The sequence below is a fragment of the Barbus barbus genome (assembly GCF_936440315.1).
Source record: "Barbus barbus genome assembly, chromosome: 31".
NCBI classification, from domain to species: domain Eukaryota; kingdom Metazoa; phylum Chordata; class Actinopteri; order Cypriniformes; family Cyprinidae; genus Barbus; species Barbus barbus.
The window spans coordinates 14,863,347-14,889,416 of record NC_136759.1 but is presented as its reverse complement, the minus strand read 5'-3'; the positions used below and the strand labels follow the sequence as shown (position 1 = coordinate 14,889,416).

General features: G+C 42.7%; 1 protein-coding gene across 1 annotated transcript in view; it reads right to left on the bottom strand.

The window, feature by feature from the left end:
* LOC306851055 (histone-lysine N-methyltransferase 2A-like) overlaps nucleotides 1-26,070 on the bottom strand; it is a 32,311-nt gene that overhangs the window by 5,662 nt on the left and 579 nt on the right. The window contains exons 2-29 of the mRNA XM_079387101.1: nucleotides 18,385-18,454; nucleotides 14,847-18,205; nucleotides 14,581-14,758; nucleotides 14,241-14,466; nucleotides 14,100-14,161; nucleotides 13,542-14,018; nucleotides 13,311-13,381; nucleotides 10,546-10,782; nucleotides 10,325-10,471; nucleotides 9,477-9,572; nucleotides 9,277-9,397; nucleotides 9,089-9,199; nucleotides 8,429-8,613; nucleotides 8,172-8,345; nucleotides 7,885-7,995; nucleotides 7,714-7,787; nucleotides 6,862-7,064; nucleotides 6,565-6,665; nucleotides 6,317-6,454; nucleotides 5,990-6,148; nucleotides 5,777-5,894; nucleotides 5,610-5,688; nucleotides 5,371-5,531; nucleotides 5,139-5,258; nucleotides 593-5,045; nucleotides 443-511; nucleotides 278-360; nucleotides 20-187 (exon numbers count right to left, since the gene is read on the bottom strand). Of these exons, the coding sequence (XP_079243227.1) occupies nucleotides 20-187; nucleotides 278-360; nucleotides 443-511; nucleotides 593-5,045; nucleotides 5,139-5,258; nucleotides 5,371-5,531; nucleotides 5,610-5,688; nucleotides 5,777-5,894; nucleotides 5,990-6,148; nucleotides 6,317-6,454; nucleotides 6,565-6,665; nucleotides 6,862-7,064; nucleotides 7,714-7,787; nucleotides 7,885-7,995; nucleotides 8,172-8,345; nucleotides 8,429-8,613; nucleotides 9,089-9,199; nucleotides 9,277-9,397; nucleotides 9,477-9,572; nucleotides 10,325-10,471; nucleotides 10,546-10,782; nucleotides 13,311-13,381; nucleotides 13,542-14,018; nucleotides 14,100-14,161; nucleotides 14,241-14,466; nucleotides 14,581-14,758; nucleotides 14,847-18,205; nucleotides 18,385-18,454 (11,551 nt within the window). The remainder of the gene's footprint in view (nucleotides 1-19; nucleotides 188-277; nucleotides 361-442; nucleotides 512-592; nucleotides 5,046-5,138; nucleotides 5,259-5,370; nucleotides 5,532-5,609; nucleotides 5,689-5,776; nucleotides 5,895-5,989; nucleotides 6,149-6,316; nucleotides 6,455-6,564; nucleotides 6,666-6,861; nucleotides 7,065-7,713; nucleotides 7,788-7,884; nucleotides 7,996-8,171; nucleotides 8,346-8,428; nucleotides 8,614-9,088; nucleotides 9,200-9,276; nucleotides 9,398-9,476; nucleotides 9,573-10,324; nucleotides 10,472-10,545; nucleotides 10,783-13,310; nucleotides 13,382-13,541; nucleotides 14,019-14,099; nucleotides 14,162-14,240; nucleotides 14,467-14,580; nucleotides 14,759-14,846; nucleotides 18,206-18,384; nucleotides 18,455-26,070) is intronic.

Here is a 26,070-nt window from a genome sequence, read left to right as displayed (position 1 = left end):
TTATCTAGATCTCACTTACCCTCAATACTTTCACAGCGAATTTGAAATCCATCATCACTGCAGATTTCAAATATGAGCCCTTTCTTGGGCTTGTAGTCCAGAGAGGAGTCTCTGCCACTGTCCCTCTGATCAGGTGTTTCCACTGAAAATGCATTAGATCCTTTCCCATCACCCTTACTAGGCAGTCCTGCAAAAAATAAAACAAAATAAAAAAAAATCTATTGGCACTGCAACATTCAACTGAGAGATGGACAGTCAGGCCTAACATTTTACCCACCTGTAGTCTTTGGCTTCTCATCATGAGTGTTCATGGTTTTATGTTTAAGAGAAGAAGAATCGGCTGTCTTGGTGGCAGAGTCACTGTGAAGGGGGAAAAAAGTTTTAACATTCAGATACAATTAAGTAAACTGAAAAGTTGTGACTGATCTTTATAATTGTTTACCTTGTTTTTGAACCAGTTTCATTTGACTGCCCTGTATCCATTGGCTCAGGCGATGAAAGTTCCCGGTCCCTACAATAAACAATTTTTAGCATGTTTAAACATTTTTATTCCAACAATAAGCAATATGCTTTATAAATGTCAGGCTCTTACCCTGGTAAATATGATAACTGAATTGCAGATGCGTCAACAGTTGGTGTATCTGAGTGGAGTCCTTTGTGTTTCTTTCCACTGCTCTTATCTGGGCTTGGTCGAGGTCTTTTGGCCTTTTGCTTTCCCTTCCCAATGGCTGTGGATGCCGCTCCAGCAGGTAACTTTGAGGACTGTTGCTGATGTGGTGGTCGAGAAAAGGGAGAAGTTCGTGAACTCTGAGTGAGGACACCAACAACATGACTTTTGTTCAGATCTTGAGCAATGGGATTAGGGGCAAGAGCCACTTGACCAGCTGAATTGACATTTGGGTCAAGGGTTTTATCTGCCAGGACTCGGTGCTGGAGATGAATGCTGCCCTCTTTCTCCAACTGCTGGTTGACAGACATGCTTATGCTTTGGTTTGGGGGAAACACACAGATGCTACTGGCAATGGATGTCTGGGCAGGATTAGTAAGATGAGACATCATGGGGGTTCCTGAATGAAGAACCATCTGTTGCTCTGGAAGGCCCAGGTTGTGAGGGTTGGCTTTGATGAGAAGCTTATTTATAGATCCTGTGATCTCAGTAGAACTTATGAGGCCTGGGGCGCTCAGTGATACAGAGCTCGCTCCCAAAAAGTTTCCAGGTGCAGTGGGAGGCACCGACACCACATTCAAAACGGACTGACTGGGGTTGAGCCCTGACACAGTGCATGGGAGCAGGTGAGTCGAGGAATCATGTCCCAACATGCCAGGCTGAGTTGTGGTTGAAATGGGCATGGGCTGTGGAAGGAGAGTAGGCTCCAAGTACATCACCCCTGGCTTTGGCCGTTTTATAATGTTAGGAATCTTTCGATGAGGTGTTGCAGTTGCAGTTATAGTGCCCAGTTCCATCAGGCCTGTCTGAGTAGGGATTCCTGCAGTAATTTGTGAAGGTGACAAGTTTATGAGGGTCATATTGGGCCCAACATCAGAAGGAACAAGTGTGGGTTGGGTCTTTTGACGAGTCTGTTTTTTGCTCTTATTGCTCTGAAGACGAGAAATTAGGCGTTTCTTGCCATGTCCAGAGGGAAGCATAGTTGGAGCTGGGGTGATGGATGAAGGACTAGATACCATTGCAACACCAGAGGCATGATCATGCCTATTTCCTGCCTCTGTCACACCAATCTGGGGATCGTGGGAGGTGACTCCTATGAGAATGCCTGACGCGGTGCTAGGAATAACTGGCTGGAAACCTGTCTGAGTGGTGCCTGTGAATGCATGTATTTGTGGGTGATGAGATACAGGCACTAAACCTTTGCCACCAGCAGGAAAAATCGACTGAGAGGTCGAGATGCTACCACTGAGGCCTGTCAAGACAGGGGCACTAGTGTTCATGACACCTGTTGCACTAACAGATGGTGCAATCTGGATCTTTTGTGTTACACCATTGGGAAGGGTTTGCAATACATAGAGTGGCTGCAGATGTTGATTTAGGACTATCAGCTTCTCTGGGCCAGGCTTCAATTGAGAGGCGGTAGCTTGAACAGCAGAGCTTGCAATCGGAGCAGGACCTGAGCTAACAGTGGCAGCAGGGATAAACTTCTGACTCTGGAGAGGTAAAGTGGGTGAGCTGGGAAGAGCTGGCGTGCTACTATTCCTCGTCAGATCTTGGTTCCCTGTCTCTCCCACAGGTGCTACTCCAGGACTTGTGATATGGTCACCGTCAATGCATGCAGGAATGAAGTGTTCTGGAGTCATGTGACCTTCTGGAACCTGTGAATCAGCACATCTGTCCTGTGGGCTTTTGCTGGATACTGTGGACCCAGTTCTTGGTTTCTTCCCACTTTTCTCAACTCCCGATTCCTCTGTGGCCAGAGCCAACATGGTGCGGTCAGAGGTTTCGGAGATCAGAGAGCCGTGATTTTGGTTATTTACAGTGGGACTTCGAGTTGTCAGCACAGAGAGGTCAGAGGGCAGCTCAAGGGGAAGACCATATGACTCTTCAACAGCAATGGAGGTGTTCACTCCACTCTCACCAGGTTCAGCACTGGCCAGTGGCTGAGTGAAATCTTCAAAAAGCATGTCCTTTCTTTGGTTAACATCCACCCCGTAACTCTCATCTAAAGAGAATGTTTCAGCAGAAGGAGCTTCAGTCTGCTGTCCCAGAGCCTGCATTGAAGGGGTATTGAGTACAAACTCCATAATATCAGAGGGTAGGATGTTACCACAGTCATCACTGTTGTTGTTATCAGAGTCAGACTTGAGGAGATCTGTGGTGAGTGACAATTGAGTTTCAAGGGGGTCTTGTCCTTGTGTTTTCCCTAATGGAAGACAGTTATCCTTTTGATTTTTCCGACTGTTCCCACTTGGGGTATTTTCTGTCTCTTTCCCTGAGTCAATGCTTATTTTCTCTGTCCTGTTTTCTCTACTTTTTCTTTTTGCTGAACTTTTGTGTGTTGACGAAGTAGTAGCAGTGGTTGTGCTGCTGGTGGTTATACTAACATCACTCTCAGAACTGTCATCTACGCCATCTAGCTGGCCAATTTGTTGCAGCTCCAAATTCTTGGTTGCTGTTGACACCTCATCACTGTCATCATCTTGCTCCTTTGCCTGGTCCCTCAAGAACCTGTGGATCTGTGACCCTTTTCCCAAACATTGATCAATACCCGCAATAGGTGGAAGACCAGAGTTTGGGTTTATTATAGTGCGTGTAAAGTTGTAATAATATGTGTCCTTATTTGAACAGATTCCTCCTTCTTCATCCTCTCCACTGTCTGCTGAAGAAGATGTGCTCATATCATCTGCCCCATCAACTTGTCCTTCAGCTGAACGCTTGCTGCTCCCAGTGCGCTTTTTCATAGAGATTTCACCAGTTTTGCAGAAGGGTATGTCTTCCTCCCCATATGATCGCACACCATAGAAGGGGGTTAGCCCAAAGAACATGTTTGATCTAGCACGGGCACTCCGCCTTGGGTATCTGCGCTTTGCTGAACCTGCCGAACCATCACTATCATCCTCGTGGTGCTTATCGACGCTGCCTTCATCCTCTAAATTATGGTCCTCCCCATCATCGGCACATTGGTGGTCCATGAGGTGCTCCTCAGAATCATCTGGGTGAATGTGGCTGTCTGATTCTGAGCTTTCTGAACTTGCACATGGGGAGAAAACCATCGCTCGAGAGGACCTTCTTTGGGGGCCCTGGCTGCTAGGGGTGACAGAACTGTACGTGTTTGTGTTAGGGGGCATGCTGATAGCTTTGGTTCCATTAGGATCCATTTTCTGAGACATTAGAGGCAGCCTCTCATTGGGTTTCTTCACCATTGGAGTAACTTCCTTACTTGATTTAGGGTGTATCTGTGGTGGCCTAACACCTCTTTCAGACCCTGCTTTCGGCTGAATAGCATCCATGGCTGAACTATGCTTTTTCTCGAAGCTAAAACTCTCTTTGGATTTTAACGTCTTCTCCATTTCCTTCTGATCAAATTTATTAACTTTCACTGTGCTAGACCCAGTGTTACTGCTGAGTGCAGTGGCTTTATTGCTACTGTTGTGAGGAGGTGGACACCGACCTTGTGTTTTGACATCGCTGCTTTTAGAGTTGCTGTTAAGAACTGGGTTTTGGTTTTGAGCAGTCTCTTTTCTTTCTTTTGAAACATCCCTGCTCACATTCATTTTGACTTTGGAGTGTTTTTCTTTGGTGCTAGAGGTTCCATGACTAGCAGTGACAGCAGCACTTGCCTGGAAGCCATGCTTTATGTCCTCCTCTCCAACCTTGGCACCAGATGACCAGAGAGGCTTCACTGCCGCAGCTGGACCAGATACAAAGACGTGAGACTTTCTACTTTTGCAGTAAAATGGTTGTGGAGACCCAGTCTTTCCTGTGTCTTTTGAAACAGACACTGATGTCACATTTCCTTCCTTGACTGGATTAGCTTTGTCCTTAGGAAGCGTGGCAAGTGGATGACTGGACATGAAAGTGGCTCCGGCTGGTAGGTCAGTATCTTTTGTGGCTTGTTTCCCTTTCTCGGTTTTTAAACTGCCACTTCCTTTCTGATGTCCTGTCAATACTGCAGTTCCAAGAGGTGGTGACGCCTGACTTATGCTAACTGGTTGCGATGACTTCAAACTCTCACCATCTGCCTGATTTTTGGTTGCTTCTATTTTTTCAGTGAAACCAAAACTGAGTCGACGCTGTGCCCCAGCGTTCACTGAATTTGCCTCTCGATTGTGAGATCTCTCTCCAGATGGTGGTTTTCCTTTGTCTGTGTCCCTGGTTAAAGTTTCCTTTGTGGTTAAGGACAGGGATGGGGCAGATGAATTGCCTCTCTGAATGGATAGTGTGCCTCCCTGTTGAGGAGAGGAAACCTTTTCCTTAGGTTGTTGAGCAGAGATGGAGGAAGTGCTGTGTCGACGAGATCCAATGCTTCGTAGAGTGGAGTTCAGCAGAGGGTCGCCCACTGTCACAATTTCATGGGCTGAACTACTAAAACCATCTAATGGGGAAAAAACACATTGAATAATATTAACAAAAGCTTTCAAATATAACCAATATAAAATATAAGCATTTAAATGTATATAGCTCTTACCTGGGGAGGGAAGTGGTCTGGTTGAGGGAGAACGATGACATGGAGGGTAGCTTGGGTGTCTGTTCCTAAAATAAACCCTTGGTTTTGGTGTGGAAGGCACATTTGATGGTTTTGTGGAATCTGTGGGTGCAATCAAAGCAGCATTCACCTCAGCTGAAATGTTTAATAATGGTTAGTTTTTAAAATTCCAATAAAATATTGGAATGACAATAACAAACTTAAATCTACTTACCTGAAACAGGTGAAGGACTATGAGCAATTGTGTGGTTTTCTTCTTGAGCTGCTGTGTTGTTATTGGTAGTTTCAGTCATAGAGGAGCGGCACACTAAAATTCTACATTTATAGACACAGCGCTTGCGGGCATCTAGAGTGCTCCAGTAGACCCTTGAGCATCTGTGTAAATACATCAAGTGGTTATTCCATTTCACGTCTTATGTTTATTGAAATACAACACTGATTTCAAAGACTTACTGGTATCCCACAGGAAACAGCTTCCGCTCACAATCAGACAGTTCAGTTAGCATACCAAGACAGTCGATGGTCATAGACCCTGTACCAAGAAAAAAAGCGGTATTTAAATTTGATGTACTGTAGTTAATTCCTCATGAACTCCAAAAACCCTGCAAAGACATACAGACCTATCATCATGTGGATGTTATCTGGTTCAAGCCCATTAACAAACTTTCTTCTCAGACTTATTCCCTCAAAGTCCACAAGGACCCTCCGAGTGACTTCAAAGCCTGAATCTGGCACCACCTTTAAAGAAGGTTAATTATGTACAATAAATCCAATACTTCACAACAAACATGTAATCATTAGTGCATTAGTTGCTTGCATGTATCATTCCTTACCTCGCCCTTTATGAGATCTCTGTGATGCTGACAGTAAACCTTCTTGTCCTCTAAAAAGGCACACTGCTGCTGACGTGCACACATGAAATGGTAGTTGTTGGTACAGGAGGTCAGACAACAACTCACCGTGGCTCCGGGTTTGTGACAATTTTCACATTGCTGAGAAAAAGCATAATGCAGTCTATTTTTGGAGGGGGAAAGATTTGTTGCCTAAAGTCTCTTTTGTTTTTAGTAGGCTTTTTAACAAAAGCCAACATAATTACACAAATGCATATTCTGGCACTGTAATTGAATGAACAAATACAGCACATGGCTTAGATTATGTACCAGCTTTTTGCCTCTCCTGACGGCCATGTGGACATTTTTGAGTGCACCATCAACATCTTCGAACACCTCGGATGACCAAAGTGCACAGTTCACATGGGTCCACTCATTCTGGCCAATATAAAGCAATCTTCCACAATCCTAGAAAACAAATTACAATACAATGTCTTACAAAATGAACATGATTGAAATACAGTATAAATCGACATCAATACATGTTAATGCATTCTTTTTTGTGGGCGATTACTCACATTTGTGTTTTCATCTCCATAATTCAGACAAAGCGCACATTTTCTGTTGTCACCTACACCAGGAGGAGGGGGAATATCAGTGTTGTCTTCAGGGCTGTGGTCTGAACACAAAATAAATATTCCTGTGTAACTTGCATACACTAAGTCTCTCTTCTATAGATAGATAGATAAATAGAGTCAGATGACAGACAGACAGACTGATAGACTGATAGATTATTTGACTAACACATAATGTACAATATATCAGTATTTCCTATACATGATCGGATTTATTGTGCTTTAAATCAACTTTCTCACCATGGATAAGCATGGGTGGAGGAGGTGGTAGTGTGGGGGCAATCGGGGAGTAAGTTTCTCCAGGTGCTTTAGGACGGGGAGCCGGGATGATCTTTTTCATTAGCACAGGCTTCTCAGCCCTGGCTATCTCCTCCCTCTCCTGCCACTGGGCATAGTTGTGATCCAAAGATGGAGGCAACACAGCATTGGGAAGCAGTCCACTACTGCAAAGATACAACACAGGCTTGTTAACCATGTCTTTGTTATATAATATTAGAGTTTGTTTACAGCATTTATAAGAACTGCATCTTTTTATCATCTTTTGTAAAATGTCTTTACCAACTTGTATCACTTAAGTTTTATAAGTTCTATACAAGCTTCTTGAATTAAAGATTAAATTATTTTAAAATAATAATTAAAAAAGCTTTCTGATCTCCAAACTTTAGAACAGTAGTGTAGGCTCATTCAGAAATAAGGTGCCAGTGACAAAGTTCATAAGCTGATAGCCATAACTCCAAAGGGAAATAACATAAATATTTGTGTTTTCTCTTTAAAGAGACAGTATTCAACGCCAGGCATGCATGCCCACACACACAAAAAACTTGCTTCACTGCTGTTAATAATTCATGGTAACAAATGAAGTATACAAACAAGCAAACCAAATGCCAACCACACGACTTGTCAAAGCACCCATGTGAAATGTGACACTGCCTGTCGACCTCAAACAATGGAACTAGACCATACAGGCTGCATTCCCTATGGAAAGGTGATATTTCTGCTCTAAAGGAGAGCAAAGAATAGACAGACACTCAGCGGCGAGTTTGTTCTCAATGCTCATATTAAAGCATTAGATAAGACTTAGGAAAGACTCACTTAGGAGAGACTTTGCGCGTCTCCCAGAATTTGGACTCCTTCACCTTGTACCACGGAAAAGTCCGCTCCATTTGCTGTAACAAATAACAGTGACAGAGCAATTATCAATAATGATGTAGAACTGCAAGACATTCTATTGTCAGAATTGTGTGTCCACCAGCTTTTTCTCACCCGAATAAAAAAGGACTTGAGCATGCTGTTGGCCTTCCTGCTCTCTAGCTGACCTCCATCTGAATTGAAGGCTGTCTGGATGATTTTCACAATGTCATCACTGAACTCCAGCTGAAAGAGAGAAGCAGAAAATGACACCTGGCTCTCACATGCATGTGACCAGCATCTGAACCCTGCTGCATTAGAGGCTCAAAACACGGCAGGTAATTTTTCAAAGAAGAAAAGAAACATAAAAGCTACATTTTTTACTTTAAATTGATTCAAAGGAGATTCTCAAAAACTCTTACCACAGATTTATAGCGTCCAGAATCCATTTTCTTCTCCACAGACTCCAAATCGAGCGGTGAATCATTTGGCGGAGAGACCTCTGTCAGCACAGGGGGGTCAGGGCCCTCTGGTGAACGGCGTGAGGGAAGGCTTTCTTCTGTCTCTGGGTTCAGCTCAGGTGGCTTCATAACCGCCTGAAACAAAGAAGATAAATCAATAGGTTATGTAGTGACTATAAAGCTGGTGGGAACTTCTAGAACTGCAGATGGCAACTCACCTGTCTGTAGCGAAGCAGGTGAGTGGATGTGCGGGAGTTGAGCAGGGCAGTAAGAACTTGCTGCATGGACTTCTGAATTTCTTTCTCCAAGACTGTGCGCCACTCAGCAGAATGGGGCTCAGTGCAGTTTGAACAGGAGTAGGCCACAGTCTCAGGCAGGTTAGACAAGAGCTCATACATATCATCTAAAGAAAAAAGAATAAAAGCAACAAAGATTATGTTTGGAGTGTAGCACTACCATACAAAGGTCTATGGTTGGTAAGACTTTAAAAGTTTTTAAAGTCTCAAGCTGCATTTATTTGATCAAAAAATAAAAAAAACAGTAATATTATGAGGACTTATTACAATTTCAAATGACTTTTCTATTTTAATATATTTTAAAATTTATTTCTGTGATGGCAAAGCTGAATATTCAGCACCCATTACCCCAGTCTTCAGTGTCACATGATCCTTCAGACATCATGCTAATATTCTGCTTCGAAAAAACACTATTACCAATGTTGAAAACAGTCATGTTGCTTAATACTTTTGTGGAAACATGATACTTTTTTCAGGATTCTCTGATTTTGTCATTTTGTCAGCTGGATTGTTAGTTTGATCTCATGGTGCCCTGTAATGTCACATGACATAAGAGATATGGAAAAAAAACTCATAAGTCACCTGTTAAACTTTCACATTTGGCATGCACCCAGCGATCACACTTCCTACACTTAATTTTGCCATCACAGTCATCGTCATCATAGCACTTATTACAGAGAGGGCAGACGTTGCCTGGAAAGGGGAAAAAGAAAACATTAATTACAAAGTTTAAAGGCATAAAATAAACATCCAGAATGAATTGCACTGACCTTTAGCTAAGAGTTTGGCACAGTCATGACACAAAGAGAAATCATGTGACCACTTTGCATCCCAGGCCTTCCCTGGTTTGGTGGCTCCACAGCTCTTACAGCGCACACACTTGGTGCAAATCTGTGGCAGAAGGAAAAATAATCATGGGAGAATGCAGCAAAAATACCACAGATGTTACAGACATCTAAGATAAGTGTACCCAGATTCTTTTCTTCTTGGTGGGTCTGGTAGGGTGGTTGGGTCCCAGGCACTCAGGGTGATAGCTATTTCGGCACTTGTCACACTCCAGTAGTTGCTAGATGATAAAAAAAAAAGCAATTTTTAATTTTGATTCCATCTGGGTATTGCGCGTTTGTCATTTCTGAAGATTTTGGGGGCGGCTAGGGCTTTTAAAAAGAAATAAGCCCAAACTTGGAAGTTGCTTAGTCGGTTATTAAGTGTACCAAAAGGAAATGATAATTCCAGAGAGTCAAGTATTTGCCTTTCATAAGGAGGTATTTTTCACTAGCACATACCAAATGAGGACATTCATCATTTGCGATCCAAGCTGACTCATGCTTTGAAAATTAAAATTCTCCATTTATCTTTAACCATTACATCAGAATGCATCCCATCCTTTTAGATCTGATGGTCATATGACTTAACATTGTGTGAAATAAACATGCTTTTTAGGAATAATTACATGAATCTGTCTCATAATATACTGGTTCTAATTAAATCTGAAGATTTTAAAACTTTCCTCCCTCTGTTCCAACACTCTTAGTTCTGTTATTGTTGGAAGCACTTCACTATTCCTATGATCAGAGACTCTGAAATACTAAATCAAAGTGCCCTCAACTGTCTTTAATTCTTTAGGAGAAAACCCCCAAAACATGAAAAATACCTGCCATTGAAGTACTTGCATAGTAATTCTTCCATTAGTCTCACTTCTTTAAAAAAATAAAAATAATAATAATTTTTTGTCATGCATTTCTGCATACAATTCTTGAATATGAATCATCTCTGATCTATATTGTGACACAAATGCAACTGAATAGAAAGTCTTACTTTGGTTTTCTGATACTGCCGGCCACAGATGTGGCAAAAGCGGCATCGGCGACAACACCAGTTCTCCCACTGTTCCTCATGAGGGCGTTCTGTCTCCCCCAAGCAGAAGAGGTGGAAGGGTTCACAGCACACCTGGCAGAAAACAAACTGAAGACGACAAGCCATAAGAACAAATCTCATCACTTTTGTGTTTCAGCAATTATAAACAAAATATAGCCCACCTCTACATTACCACTGCTGGCACAGAGAAAGCACACCACCTGCGGGGTGATTGGCACAGAGGTGAGAATGCTGAGTCCACCCATGTCCCACACATTCTCAATGTCATAGTCCTCCTTAAAATCTACTCTGATTCGATGCACTCCATCGCAGGGCACTTTCTGCTTGGCAGTGCCCTCAGTCGAAGGAGTGCACTGGGAGTTTAAAGTACTGCTGTCAGGTTTGGGTATTTGTTTCTCCTGTAAAAAAAAAACAAAACAACATTTCCATTACATCATTGCATATGGCTGTAGGGTTATGACGTTGAGGGAATTTTCCCACAGGTTAATCGACGAGTGACGACACCGGTAGCACCAGTATCATCATGGTGTGTGTGGGGGGGTGGGGGGGTGGGGGGTAGTTTTCCCTCTTTTCCTCACTTACCTTCCGTTTTATATAGCTTGTAAATAGCATTTTACTTTCACTTTCAAATTAGCATCAATTGCATGAATTCAATTCAAGCAAGAAGAAAATACAACGTACAGCATAGAACTTTTATTAACAAAACAAAAAAATATACCATGCCTAATATATAATAACAAATAACTTACACAAACTTTAGGTATACAAAACTGAAAATCAGTAAACTGTGGAACCAAATAAATAAGAAACGTACATTTACTAGTACAACGAATAAGAAAGATTTGAGACCAGGCATACTTGATTTTTTTTTTTTTTTTAAATGTCAAACAAATAAAAATCTACAAACACTGGTTTACCAAATAAATAAAAATCAAATATTTAAAAAAAAACTTCCGATAGTACCTTAGTTAAATCCAAAATATTTTTAAAACTGTCGTTTTGCATGTCGTTTTGAAACTCTTCTGCCATCGCTGCAATGCTATATGGCAGATGCTTTTACTAAGTGACTTACAGTGTATTCAAGGTACATTTTTATCAGTATGTACCAGAGTATATGAGCGGAGTGGAGCTTCAACAATTTCCCCTCTGCGCTCCAAGCATTTAATAATCCCTCCACTCTGGGTTCACCATTTCCTGCTCCACTCCGCACTCACTGATATCAGAAACACCACTCTGCGTCTAAAGTATTTCAGTATGTTTTAAATATCACTGTTGTGTTCACAACATATATAAAAAAATAAAAGTTGAGTTTCAAAGTGGCTTATTGGAACACTAGTGTGCAAACTTTTTTCCTACCACATGTTAAGCTAATAACATTGTTGTCAGCATTAAAAGGTATAATTGCTGCTTTTTGTGGTACAAATTCTATGATGAAAATAACAGTACATTTTCATCAGTTATTTTACCTATGGATCAATGCATTTCTTACAGATTTCTGCTCATTCGAAATCAGATACAGATGAAGTAGCACTGTAAGATTACATTTGTTTGAATGCATTATTGAGAGAAAGATTGCGTGTGAATAAGTGTTTTAGTACTTGTTTAAATCATGCTTTCACCTGAACATATTCATTATCTAGAAGGAACAAACAAATTCCCTGAGAACTATAACTTCCCACTCATTGCCGTTATCATAGAATTACATTCTTTCTGATTTGAGTGATCCTTCTCTATCAAGCTAGCTAAATATGTTTAACATGTGAATTCCTACTAAATATGCAGTTATATTACGGGTCGTTGGCATGAATTGTACTCATTTTTTTTTTTTAGTAGGAGTGCAAAACATACAACATATGGTGAACACAAAAAAAAACAGCAATGACAATAACAGCGATGAAAGCAAACAGTCATGACAATCTGAATAATAGTAGTAGTAGTATTTAAGTAATATTGACATGCATAAAATAAATAATAATAATGAAAATACTAAAGATGGTGATGATAACAATATTCTGTGATGGCGGCAACAGTAATATCAATAGAGATAAAAGTAATAATAATAGTAACAATAGTAATAATAATGTAATAATGGCATATACCCAACACATACCACACCTATTCTAACTTCTGTGTCAGTGTATTTTTATTTATTTATTATTATTATTATTTTTTTAATATATTTGTTTTCTTCCTTCTCTCCTCTCATTCACGATGAGATAACTATATGTATATATGTCTAAGCTGAGGTGGTGCTTTAAAGGAAGGGGTGTGGTGCATTAAAATCAGCATGCAGTGCATTAAAAACGTATGGTATATGTTGGGGGCAAACCTGATTTAGTTATATTTATATATTTTAAGTATATTTAGTGTTATGATCTTCATTAAACCGTTACCGTCCTTATACAAAACATCATTCCATCAACAGCTCAATGTTTCTAAGATATTAATAGTGTCACATTTGTAAAAGTTGAAAGAGGTCTGATCTGGAGTGTTGTGGTTCCGAAGTATTGTAAGGAGGTGAAAAATATTCTAGGGAGATGTATTCTGTGAGCAAATTTTTCCAATGTGCTATGTGAATAGTGTTTCGGGATTTCCAGGGATTTTTTCACCATGATTTGTATTCATGATGGAGCGGTGGTGGAGCGCTCTAGGAGCGAGTGAAAACCACGCTGCTCTGACTTTTAAAAAATCCGCTCCTCGCTCCATTCAAAATCCCTCCGCTTCACTCTGCTGCACTCACATACTCTGGTATGTACATCCCCTGGGAATTGAACCTGTGACCATCGTTTGTGCTATGAGTCACAGGAACGTCAGCATCATAAAGAATATAAACCACTATCCAGAGAAAGAGAAGACAAACCTGTTTTTATTTAAAAAACTGTTTATGGCATAAACTGATACAAAAATGCCTGGAACATCTGCTTACCTTTTCTTTTGGTTTAGGCTTGAGTGGTTGAACACATCGAGTGGTCTGTTTCTTTATCTTCGCTTCGGATGCTAAGAGATGACATGACCATAAAACAAAAACATTAAAGCTACGTTAAGTCAGAAGTGTCTAGTCCTAGGCTGGAAGGTGTCTGTGCAGGAGCAGGATTGGGTGCCCCAATTTAAAGTTAACAGTAAATCATACATACAGTTAATTTCCACATCTCCTTACCTGTGTCTGTGGTGGAACTGGGATGACTTTGTTGTTGAGATTTCTTCTTGGGCTCAGTGGGCTGGGACTTTGCAAGACCTTCCTTTTTTGCTGGCAATTGGCTTTGCTGCTGCAAGGACTGCTGGGACTGTGCTGGTGGGGAAGATGGGGCAGTGTGTACAGGGGTGGGTGAAGAACTTGGCTGCTGCTTCCGTTCCTTTCTAAAAGTTGAGCTCAAAGGGGTTTGAGAATGTTTGGGGTCATCAGAAGGACTAGAGAGCAGAGGGTCCTTTGGGGAGGAAGCTGGTGAGGATGGTGCAGAAGGTGGTCCCTGCTTTTGTTTGTCCTCTCCTTGCGTAGGCGGTGGAGTTTCACTTTTCTTATGGGGTGGGTCATCTTTTGGAGGAGGGGTTGGCTTGGGGCTTGCTTCAGAACACTGAGATTTGTGATGTGAATCCTTTTTTTCTGACAATTTATTCCTCCTTCTGTCCTTTTTACCTGTAGTTGATGCAAATAGACAATTAATTGAAACATTAGAGCATCTCTGGCTTATAAAAAGGGTGTTCCAAGAAGACTGACCTTTTGCCTGCTTCTGAAGAAACTTCGACGGCATCCACTGCAAGTTCTGACACTTCCGGACTCTGTGATGACAAGCAGAGTTTTATGGGCAATTACACTTTTAAAGTTCTGAAAGCCACAATAAAAAGATTTCACACTTACTTGCAACACTGCTTTTTAATATTGCGTCCCCCAAATTTGGGCTTATCCAGGCAGTTAGTGCAGACCCCACAGTCATTTGGGACTTGGCAGCCTGGACACTGCCCGCAGCGTCGAGAGCGCCGGCCCTTTCTGGGTGGGGCCTCATGGACCGTTTTCTGCCTAGTTACTGGCTTAATAGGAGGCGTGGGTGGCTCCGCCTCCTCTGATCCCGCCACTGATGATTTGTCTATTCAAGCACCATTAAAGAAAGGGTTAAAAACAATGACACTTTTCTTAAAAAAAAAATAAAAAAAATAAATAAATATATATATCTCAAACAATTTCTAAGATGTTCTCTCACCATCATTTCCCATGGAAGACAAGATCTTTTCTCTTTCCTCCCATGGCAAGGCACTAAGGGTAGGCATATCATCTGGGAACACAGCACGGTTGCGACCCAGAGCTACAGCTGCACGACGACACACATGCTTAATCCGTGGACCACGGACTGACGTCTCAGAAGTGTCACTCTCTTGACCCTGCACAAGACAAACAAACTGTGCATTTGGGAAAAACAACCTGGGAACATCTTTCAAACCAAAGGGGACAGCAAAAGACAGGACATACCGGTAATTTGGATTGATCGCCAGGTTGCACCTCTCTCTTCTCTATCTTATTGAGCTGAGCTTTAGCTTTTCTCAGCAGCCCTGCGACACGCCTATCTGTGACTGGCTGTTTCTCGGCATGATCTAACACGGAGTCCAGTGATGTGGTGGCAGGGGGTTTTCCCATCTGCCCTGCTTGGGTAGGAGCACTCAATTTCTCCTTGTCCTTCTCCCTCTCTACTCCCTCCGCTTCAATACTCTTCTCTGAAGGTCTGCCTTTTTTGGCCAGACGACCCTTGGAGGACAAGGCCCCAACAGGTTGAACTGCTGCAGAGTCGCTTGGGGAGGCCTCTGCACCAGGGTCAACTGTGACTGACTTCTTTCGACCAGGTGTCCTTTTTTGGGTGAGAGATTCTTCAATGTCCCTGGCCTCCATTGGAAAGAGGCTGGACGTAGAATTAGGGGAAGCCTCTGATGGTAGGCTCTTCCCTCTTTTATCCCAGTCTTTCCTTCCATCTCTTTTGTTCTCCTTTTCACGCTCTCTATTCTTCTCAGTGTCCCTGTCCTTCTCCTTTGTACCTGTGTCTCTAGTAGCGGAGATGCTCCGTTCCCTTCCTGCTTTTCCAGTTCCCCCACCTGATCCTTGATTACTGGGGGTAAAAAGTGGGAAGAGCTGTGAAGATGAAGCAGAACTCCCACTCACACTTAGACCCCCTGCTGCTCGCCGCCCATCGGAAACTCCGTGGCTCGTAAGACTAATGGAGCCTGAGGGGAAGCCACTGAAAGAAGCTTGTGATAAGGCACTGGCAGCAAGTGGACTGACTGCAACTCCAGGCAATGGACTGGAATTCCCAGTCACACTTATGGGAACAGAACTGCTAATCATGGATTGCTCAGAGGCCTTCCCTGTTTGAACTCCTGACTGACTGCTCCTGGTAGTCATAGAGTGCGAGGGTGACCTGGGTTGTGCACGTGAGAACCTAGACCCTTTTCTCTTTTTGTTTGATGTTGGTGAGACTTGAAGGGGAGACAGAGAGCCAGGGCTGCTCCCTGATGAGGATGGGAGGGTGACCGACTCAAAGATGCGGGAATGAGCCGGACTTGGAGTGAAGAAAGGGGGACGTAGTAGGGGGCTACGCTTTTGGAGTGCCGTTTCAAACCGCGACGAGGGGTGCTGGTGGTGATTGTGGTGAGGATGATGATGCAGGGGAGAGAAAAGTCTGGAAGCTGTCCCAGCTGCTGCACCACCAGGCACTGGGAATCCTCCTGGTGCAACGCTACCTCCACCAGGTCCTGGTGGTATGAGGCCCACATCCTCAGCAGTAAGTGGAGGAGGACGAAAATTGTCAAAAGTAGGTTTGCGGATAAGGCCCTCCTTTGCGTACTTGGCAGAGGAGAAGTACTTATTTTCAGCACATGACAAAGACTTCCAGCGGAAAGTGGGCTCTCGTAATATGGAGCGACGTTTGTCGTGAGAGCTGGAGAGCATTGGAGAGGTGGGCAGAAAAGGGGCAATGGAATGTGACATCATCCATGGAGAGTGCGAGTGATGCTCAGGTGCATTAGATGAAGCTCCCTGGGGAGGCTGAGGAGGGCTGAGAAGAGGAGGAGGTGGTGGGGAAGAGGATGACGATGCCGTGGAAGAGGCTTGTTGAGATCCAGCTTGTGAAACCCCTGTGGCTGAGCTGATGATGGCCTGTTTCCTTCCACAAATCAGGCTGCCCCTACCACGTGCCACTAAAGCACCACGCCTCTGACTCTGACCTCTGCGACCCCGACTGCTGCGCTCCATCAACACTATATGGTCTGGCTCCGGCTCGGATGGTGGTGATGGTGGGTGCGAGGCGTGGTGTATGCTGGCCTCTGTCTCTCCCTGAGAGGCAGGAGAATGATCTGCCTCTTCTGAGAGGGCCTGGGTGCCCTCAGAGGCCTGAGAATCACAGGAGGAGTCATCAAGACTAGGGCTGCTGGAACGAGATGACTCACCAGAAGAGAGCTGAGAGGAATGCTGCGAAACAGCACTGGAGCCACAAGATGCCGCACTGCTACTGAATCTCCCGTTGCTAGTGCTATTGTTGCAGCTGCTGTTAAGGAGACTGGCTGCAATGTTGTTGGCGCTGCCAGTCGGGACAGGAGGTGGGGGAGGAGGGAGAGAGTCCACAGCAGGTCCTGCCCCGGGTGTGGCAGTGGTTCCACTTGTCACGGGAGCTGTGGAAAGAAGAGCTGGGGCGGGTATTATGGGTTGAGGTGCTGGAGCAGATACTGCAGAATCCAATCGAGCAATTTTCATGTGCGGAGGTGGAGTGCTGAAACTGCCCTCATCCTCAATAAACCGCTTTGGAGTCTTGATGATGCGCAACGACACTGTGCTCACAACAGGCATGATGAATTGCCTGATGTTTGTTAGTTGCGTTCGCCTCCTGTGCTTCCCACCCTCAAGACCTGCAGTTCCTTGGGTGCCAATAGCTTCTTTTTCCAATAGCTTCTTTTTCTGGGCGCCCTTCTTTGCCCGCTGCAGCAGCTGCTTTGCAATAGTGGCATCAGTGCGCTTGGAGGGAGGGACAACCCGCACAGGTTTGATATGGCGAGGGCTCTGACGTAACCCTAACGGCCTCCCATGTTTAGTTGGGGTCATTGGGTTGACTGTAGGGGAGTCATGGGGATCTGGGCTAGTGCATTCATCAGCAGGATGAGAAGCCCTGAGCTTGAGATCATGTGGAGTTCGGGCACTCAAATCTTGTTCCCGACGAACCCTGAAGGCCTTATGTTTGGCAGTCCCAGGTGCCATAGTGGACATGTCCTGGGCCGAGGAGGCGTTAGCAGTCTGAGCAGCAGCGGCAGCAGCTTCAGCTTTGAGGCGCTCGGCAGAAGGTGGCCTGCCCCGCCCCCGTCTTCGCACACCAGGAACTGGGACACTCTTCCTCACAATGGCCTTCAGCTTAGACTTCAGTGGGCTCAGTTTGACATCCCGCAATCTTTTCAGTTTGGTCACCTTGGACTCCCGGCTGATTTTGTGAAGCTTAGCCTCAGATCCCTGATGGTGCCCAGAACTGAGCAGAGTTTGCCTTTTCTCCTTGTCTTCGTCCTCCACACCGTCCTTGTGGTGTGTGGGACTGGAGCTGCACTCCTGTTCTGCATCCCCATCCTCTTCAGGGAGTGCATAGCCGCTCTGTTGCCAGCTCCTCTGGCTGGCAGAAGCAGGAGGGCGGCCTCTTCTTTTTTGTTCTCCAGTGCCAGGAGGCCTCCCTGGTGGTCGTTTTACCTTCTCTGTAGGAGCTGTGGTGAGAGGTAAAGGGGCTGTCTCAATATCAGTGCCAACTCTCTGCACAGCTAGAGCCCTAGGAGGACGTCCTCTGGGTTTCTTTTCTGGTGAGATGGAACCTGACAGAAAGAGAAAGCACTACATTAATAAGCTCTAAATTTCTTCATGGTTAAATGTTAAAATGCATCTCAATTACACCTGAGCAAAATAGCAAGTCAGATCTCAAAATGTCCAAGTTAAAATTATTTTACAACACATATGGAGAGTGACAGAGTTAGAGATGTAAAAGATACTTTACCTATTGACGTCCTTCCTGGGCTATGTATTCTTCTGTTGTCACTGACTGTGCTAAAGCCTCCAAATTCCTCCTGAAGAAATGAAAAAAGAGGTTGATTCAATTAACTCAGATGTTCAGTGTGATTTAACCTTAAGTTAAATCTAAATGAGCATCCACAAAATCAAACAGACTATTACCAAAAGAGCCATTCAGTTTTGCTACACTATCTCAGGACTTAGAAAATGTTGACCACTCAGTGTTAACAATTCTCATGCTGAAACCACCGAACAGTTGCTGACAGCTCTGGACTCGAGTGTTGAGGTAAAAATGAGCATTAGCTGTCTATCCATAGTGAATTTATGGATGAAAACACATTTGACGAGACCAAGGCAATATGTTCCCATCCTGTTATTTGAATTATTTTAATATCTAATTGTCATACCCTCTGGTTCAGGTAGCATATTTCATTCATTTAATCAACATCTGTTCAAAACAACATCCAGTGTAGCCTTAACATGACCTTTTTTTAATAAGAAAATGCTATAATGCATTATATGACCCTGTCATCATCAGCAACAGAACAGGCTTAGTAACCCTAATGAAATAAAAGACAGCATGGAACTAAAACAGGCACCTGCAGAAAACCTGAATGCAAAAAGTTAATTATGCAAGATTTGACTGTACCCTAAATTTTCGATTTTCAGCCTGGCACCTACTTGCCCAAAACAACAGACTTTTAATTGCTCAAAAGTAGGCGAACCAATTTCTGTGCTCTACCTACAACTTGAGAAAGTAACAAACTCATCTGTGAAGGCACCTCCAACTGAGATGACCAGTTGCGCCAATTCTACTCAGGTATCCTTAGCAGATTGTTGTCGCTAGGCTGCATGACATCAGTGCTGATCTCACTGTCAGGACATCTGTTGCAATGGCCGTATCGTCTGACAACTGCTCCACCTCCATCAATCAAACAGGCTAAGCTTTGCAGACGTCCTATGATAGGATTTTATAAAGCTTCAGGCTTTTATGATAGCCCTGTGCTTATCTCACTCCTGACATGAGGGATACAGGGAGGAATGCTGATTACATGGCCCATTTGGGCTTTCGCCTTCCTGATGTAATTCTGTCACAACATTTTAGGTAAGCCATAATTCCAAATCCATTTTTGAGTCAACTTAAACGCTCCATATCCCTTTAAGTCAGCCACATTTCCCACATTTATCAGATTTTTCAACAGGCTTACAGTGCAGATGATTACTGTAATTACTGTCTGCTCGGCAGCTGGGCACGCTGTTTTATGTTGTGATAAAAATGTCTCAGTCATTGAAGTGTCCTTGGTGTGAATTAAGTTGTACTCACAAAGACACACACTGAGAGAAAGCGTACTCTAATTGTGTGTGTGTGTGTGTGTGTGTGTGTGTATAGAGGCCATTTCCACAGAGCATTTAAAAGGATATTATGGACCTAACTGAAACTGGGAGTGCATCAAAAGGAATTCCCTGCAACTATGAGTTCTGAAGTAGAGATATAATCAAATAATCAAGTATTCAATCGTAAGGGAGACCTGTTATGGACAAAAAGGAGGGCATTTCAATCAGATGCTTTATTTGCATTCAAAAACAGCTAGACAGAGCAGAATAAAATGGGAAAGAGCATTACAAAACAGGTTTGAAATGTGTAAGTTTGGCCATTTTACCTTGATACAGTCCCTTAAATACAACGCTCATATAAAATATGACTTCCAATATACATCTATATGCATGTGTATGGCCATGGCATTGCTGGTCCAAAGGGGATGAATTTACACATAACAGAAAGAGAAAACTACAGAAAACTAAGATTTTCTACATGTTACTACTATTAGAGTATAAATGGGTCTTCATTAGATTGAACAAGTACTGACAACATTTCACTATGCACTAAGCCCTACCTCTCAAAAAATGATTAATGTCTGTAAGTTACAGCCTATTGTGTTGATTTTCAAGCCTTAGGGGGCGTTTCATTTCATATTCTTTATTTATAGCAGCATGTGGGGCTGCAGCTAAATTCCCTTCGGTCCAGTTTGTAGAACAGATGCCGCCGGAGACTGCACACATACAAGTCCAATTTCTCTAACAAATCCCCATTCAGCTTTAATTTCAACATATGGCGACAAATTTCTTATGGAAAGCAGAACAAAATGAAATGAGAGTCTGTTATCAGATGATCAGTGTTAACAAATAATCTTAATTGAGTATTGTTTTCCTATCCAATCAATGATGGGCCAGCAAATTCAGATAAGGCTGAAAATAATACACATAAATCACCAGAGATAATGTTTACGGTGCACAGTGAATTCGTTAGTCTAATTTTTGTCCTCCAGCTCTTTTGAATGCAGGCTCTCGGAGCTACGATGACTTCATTGCAGCTCTACTGTTGTGCCGAAGGTGATAGAGTACTAGAGAGCTACGAGCAGTGGAGCTCAAAGTCAGTGTGACACCATGAGTAGCTCTCAATGACAGCACGACTCTGCCTCAGGCACTCAAAAGCATGCTCGCGCACATACACTGACACACACACACCCCCTCCTTCACCTTGTGCGTGAGGGACACTGCAAGATGTAAACAACATCCCAAGACAAGAGGAAAGGGAGGAGGGAAGGAGGGATGCAGGAGGGAAGAAACAGGGAATAGCGCATCATTCTGACCATAAAAGCACAGAGTGAAGATGCAGCGTGATGAAAAGGCTCAGTGGACAACAATTATGATCATCTTTATCATTATTAACCTTTAACCAGGCAAGTAATTTAAGAATGAATTCATATTCACAACAACAGCCTATCAGAATATCAATCTCCTGGAGGACATACAGAGAGACAATTCATCAAAACATAACACACAAAAGAAGATTAGTTAAAACATGAAAAGCTAATCTAAACAGCACACCCACGCACTACAAGTAGCCTGACTATCCGCTCCGGTGGAGCTGCTCAATCAACACCCACGGCTGAGACGGTGAGGGGAGCGACAAGTGACACTCGGCTCGGCCAAGGAGCCCGAGCACCTGCTGCCAGTTCAGGATGGGGGAGGAGAGATAGTGGCAGCAGAGGGGTGACAAAAACACTTGTTTGTTATTCTCTAATTACTTTATTTTTGTTCCCACCTCTTTATTCCCCAAACAATTAAGGGAAAAAATTCAAAAAGTAACTACAGGCCAAAAAAAGTATTTGGGCATTTAAGCTTATAAATAAACAAACAACTAAATATCCAAAACATACAATTTCTAGTTATAATTATAATAATTTAATTATTATTATTAAATGACAACAACATTAATGATATACTTCTAAAAAAGCTTTAAAGAATGAAGAACTTTAAACAGCATATTTATTTGTTTATGGAAACGGAACTTTAAGAAAAATAAAACAAAAATAAAACAACCACAACAATAATAATAATAATAATAATAATAGAAAAGTGCTATATTTCTATAGGCTTTAAAAATAATGAATAATAAAGCACTTTGTTTTGAAAAATGTGTTTCTCTTTAAAGTGCACTTTTATAATAATAATAATAATAATAATAATGCAAATTAAAAAAACAAAAAAACAATTGCTATTTGTGATATAAATAATAGAAAATGTTTTTCAAAATAAAAGTCACATCTTTTGAACCAAAAAGCCAGTTGGTTAAAAGTAAAGACTTGCTTTTGAGAAAAGTTCTACACCATTTGTTTGCACTGAGCTGAGTTTTAAGAATGGATGATTGGTGATTGGCTGATCATCAAAACCCCAAACATGTGAACACCCCCAATAGAAGGACAGGATTACACATCAACATCCTCCTTTCCAAAAAGAGCAAATAATAGTACTTGTTTGTGCCACCTCTCAATTCCCGTAAATAAAAGGTAAGCAAACAAGACTATTTGTTTACATAAACTCATTACATCCTGTTCTGAGCAGATGGTCACAAACCCAGGAAAGTTTCTCAACATGGCATCTACAGTTCGCTTAAGAACAGCACATAAACTGGCAAGCACACTGTAACCTGGCAACTCTCCCTCCCCAGAGCGGGACATAATTGCACTACTGTGTGTGTGGCCAACTTTACCAAACACACACTCGCACCCCTATAATCACAGTAAGCCAACATATCCACATCAAGACATGTAACTGATTATCATCTCTAAGCCTGGGGATATGTGATAGTGCGGCCTTTCAGAAATTCACTGAATCACCATTTTCTAAACAATGTGAAGTTTTGACAACTGCTGAGGCATCAGATTCCCTCAAAAATGCCTGTATAAAAGATACAGATACAAAACGCAATGCATAAAACATTAAAATGGGGTCAGACTGATGGCATTCTCAGCTTACAGACAAAATGGACAAACCCATCAACTCATAACAAAAGAAACCTGTCTGGTCAACTGACTGGAAAAAGAGCACTTTGCGTGGTCATACATGAGAAATCTTAAGCTTGTTTGAAACCCCCCGCACAAACAACACGAAACTGATGGGGAACCCCGGTAGCTTGATTACTCGAGTCTCTCGAAACACTTTTGTAACACAAAAGGTATCAGGAGAAATTTCCCTTCGTAAGATGCAGATCTAATGCTCTGATATTGCTCATGCACCCACATTCAAAGCATCCAAAACTGAGAGTTTCTGAAACAACATGTTCAAACACCTCACACCCACGCTAATGAGGAGCCGTGGCTATAAGATAAAAACAAAGATGTGCCTCCTGCGAGGTGCAATGAGGGACGTAAATTCGGAGAGAATTGCTCCATGCACTCAAAGGCTGCTGCTGCCCCCCCCAGCACAAAAAGCGGGAGACGAAACCCCCTCTGCCCGCCTACAAAAGCGGAATAAAGCCATGGATGGGACGGCCTGTGTCTAATTCCCTCCCAGCGCTGTCCCAGGGGGAGGAGAGCTTGCTCTTCACCCTTTGATATCCACGTCTGTGCTCTTTCAGCTGCCTGCACTTCGTAAAGGCTGGAATAAAAGCAGACACAAAGCTTCCTGCTATGATCCACACGCTGTCTAGGGGACAGGGCCCTCTCCAGATAAATAGGCCAAACACCTGCTGGACTTCTTCCCTCTGTACAGGCCACGCCATTCATTAGAAAGCAGCGAAGCAAAGCATTCATTTGCTGTATCCATTCAACTGCACTTTTGTATGAGGCCTTGATATTGATCCTTATTCTGCTTCTGTAAGCGGGGCTTTACTCTGGACATTAAAAGGCAAGCCAAATGGCGTCCCGCACAAAGAAACCGATGAATGGAGACTTAAACAGGTCACCTCCTGAAAGTAACAGTTGTCTAGCAAGCAGCCACAGACTTGTGTTTGCACTTTAGATTTAGACTAAAATATCTAGAAAGTGGCTCTGAGCATCAAAAGCTTCGCAGAGAAATCATGCAGACATATTACCTCTATGTAAACATTTTAAGCCACCCAAATGGGTTAATGAAGTAGTCTAAAAGGCAGCCATCAGAAGTGAAATCCTATTGGGGCCCTGTGAGCCCGTGCTGTTGGATTTGGGTCTGATGGGAAGGAGGGGCGGCGTGCTTCTGTTTACTGAGCATGCTACTGGCCTAAGGCTGCTGTGTGAGCTCAGCGGGCTGCGATGAACCAGAACAATCCTACCCAGGCACAACATCCCCTCTGAATGAAACTACAATGCTGTGTCCGCAACTCGCATGAGCTGCAAGCTCCGCTGGGATTTTAGCCGTCTGTCTGGCTTGTATACTACTTATACATTTCACAAATGTATTCCGGTTTTAATTGAGCGCTATTCAAAAAGGCTCCAAGGGTGCATTAAAGCACACAGAACTGCTACAAATGCTCACAATAATGCAAGCTTTGCTTGATGTTTTTAAAATCATTTTTTAAAGTCAGCATACATTGTCACTTGCAATCCTTTTTACTTCTATGCAGGGGAATATTTATGAATGAAACAGGATATTAAATGAGAAAAAAAGGTATGCAAAACAATGTAGCCTAAAGAGTTGGCATAATTAACATCATCCAATAGCCTGCATGGCCATCACAAGAAAAGGAAAGTTGTTTTAAAGGCTGAGCAAATTGCGACAACTTTATTAAAGTCTACAGAAACAACTGTTTTCAATAACATGACAAGAACAAGATCTATTTAAAATGAACATATTTCGACTTATCCAGAAACATTTCAAGAAAATTTGCCTTAAAAATCAACAATTACCATAACATTTGAGTGATTGACCATATTATGTACACAAAACAAACTAAAGCAATAAGAATAAGATTACTTATCTCAACCTTCTAAGACAGAGGAGTGAATAAAGTGAGTATGCTGTACATATATAAATCGACATTAATATTAAACACCTAAAGACATCATGTCTAATAACCACATCTCCATGCTCTTAAATCTGCGCCACGTTTTCAAACGCTAAATTACCCGTAGGCGAAACACAAAATCAAGCACGCTATTTGCGTGTTTCTGGTTCGCGCCCGCTCTCGTTTCGATCTCCCCGCGTTTCCGATGCGCAGCGCTCTACTACTGAGAAAGGAAGATGGTAGTTTGTCACAGTACACACCCCCCACACATAACAACCTGCCTTTTTATTGCAGCCGCCTTTTGCACAGCTCAAAACACTGCATTTGGCGTCTTTGACTAAACATATGGTCCCTGTAGCCTCAGCGAGGTTTTGCACAGGATTCACTTGATTTCTGATAGAAATATGACATTTTTTTCGAATGCGTACTGCTGCTACGCAATATCTGAGAGGGGAAAAAAACATGTCCACCTCCCATTTTCCCGTGCATCAGCGGGTGCTAACAGGCTAACACGTTAGCCAGCCTCCCTCTCGAGGGTGAAGGAGACCAAACACGAGAGGTTTACAATTACACACTGCAAACTTTAGAAACAGAACGAGCGATTTGTACATATACGCCCCATTCTCCGCAACAAAAACACCAGGCTGCGTATTTTAATAGCAACACTGTTTGTGCTACTAGCATCATCCATTTCTCAACCCAAGCTGGGGGGCAATATATAACTGGACAAAATAATATCAGAAGTGCACATGCATGGCCACAATAGTTTTAGGAGCAGAGCATTGCATCTTCTAAACTCAATCCACGCTTTCATACACTTTAAAATGAAGTTTAAAATCCAAACAGACTACAGCTGGGATACTGCGTGCTATCGCTAAATGCTCAGACGACAACAACCAACTGGCACCAGGTGTTCAGTCCTGCTAAAATCTGCTCGTTTATGTCTACTGAAACACCCTAACCTGTTTACTTCTCTACGGGAGAGTGTATAGTTCCGTTATACACCACCAGGCTTTTGAATCAAGTTGTCTTTAGCTGAAAGAAACACGGCGAGCTAACTTGGAAGTCAAATATATAGTCATCAAACGGCACCATTTAATCTCTCATGGACGAAAAACGCAATTTAAAATGACCAGAACAACTGAAAGGTGCTAAATATCTTTAAACTTTATCCTTTATGTATCTTTGAGCTCTTTGGACCTCATATTTGCCACAAGCTGTAGGGCATTTTCTGCGCTTTTTAGCTGAAAAAGTGCTTTCATAGTGTTTAAAGTCAAAAAGCGGCATCACATGAAACGCACGAGACTCCGAATCAAATTGAAACAAGTTCAACCCAAAGCAGCCATCAGTTATCTAGCTTCACATCTCCATCCTGTCAAAAAATGGCACTAAACTCCTCAGGGTCCC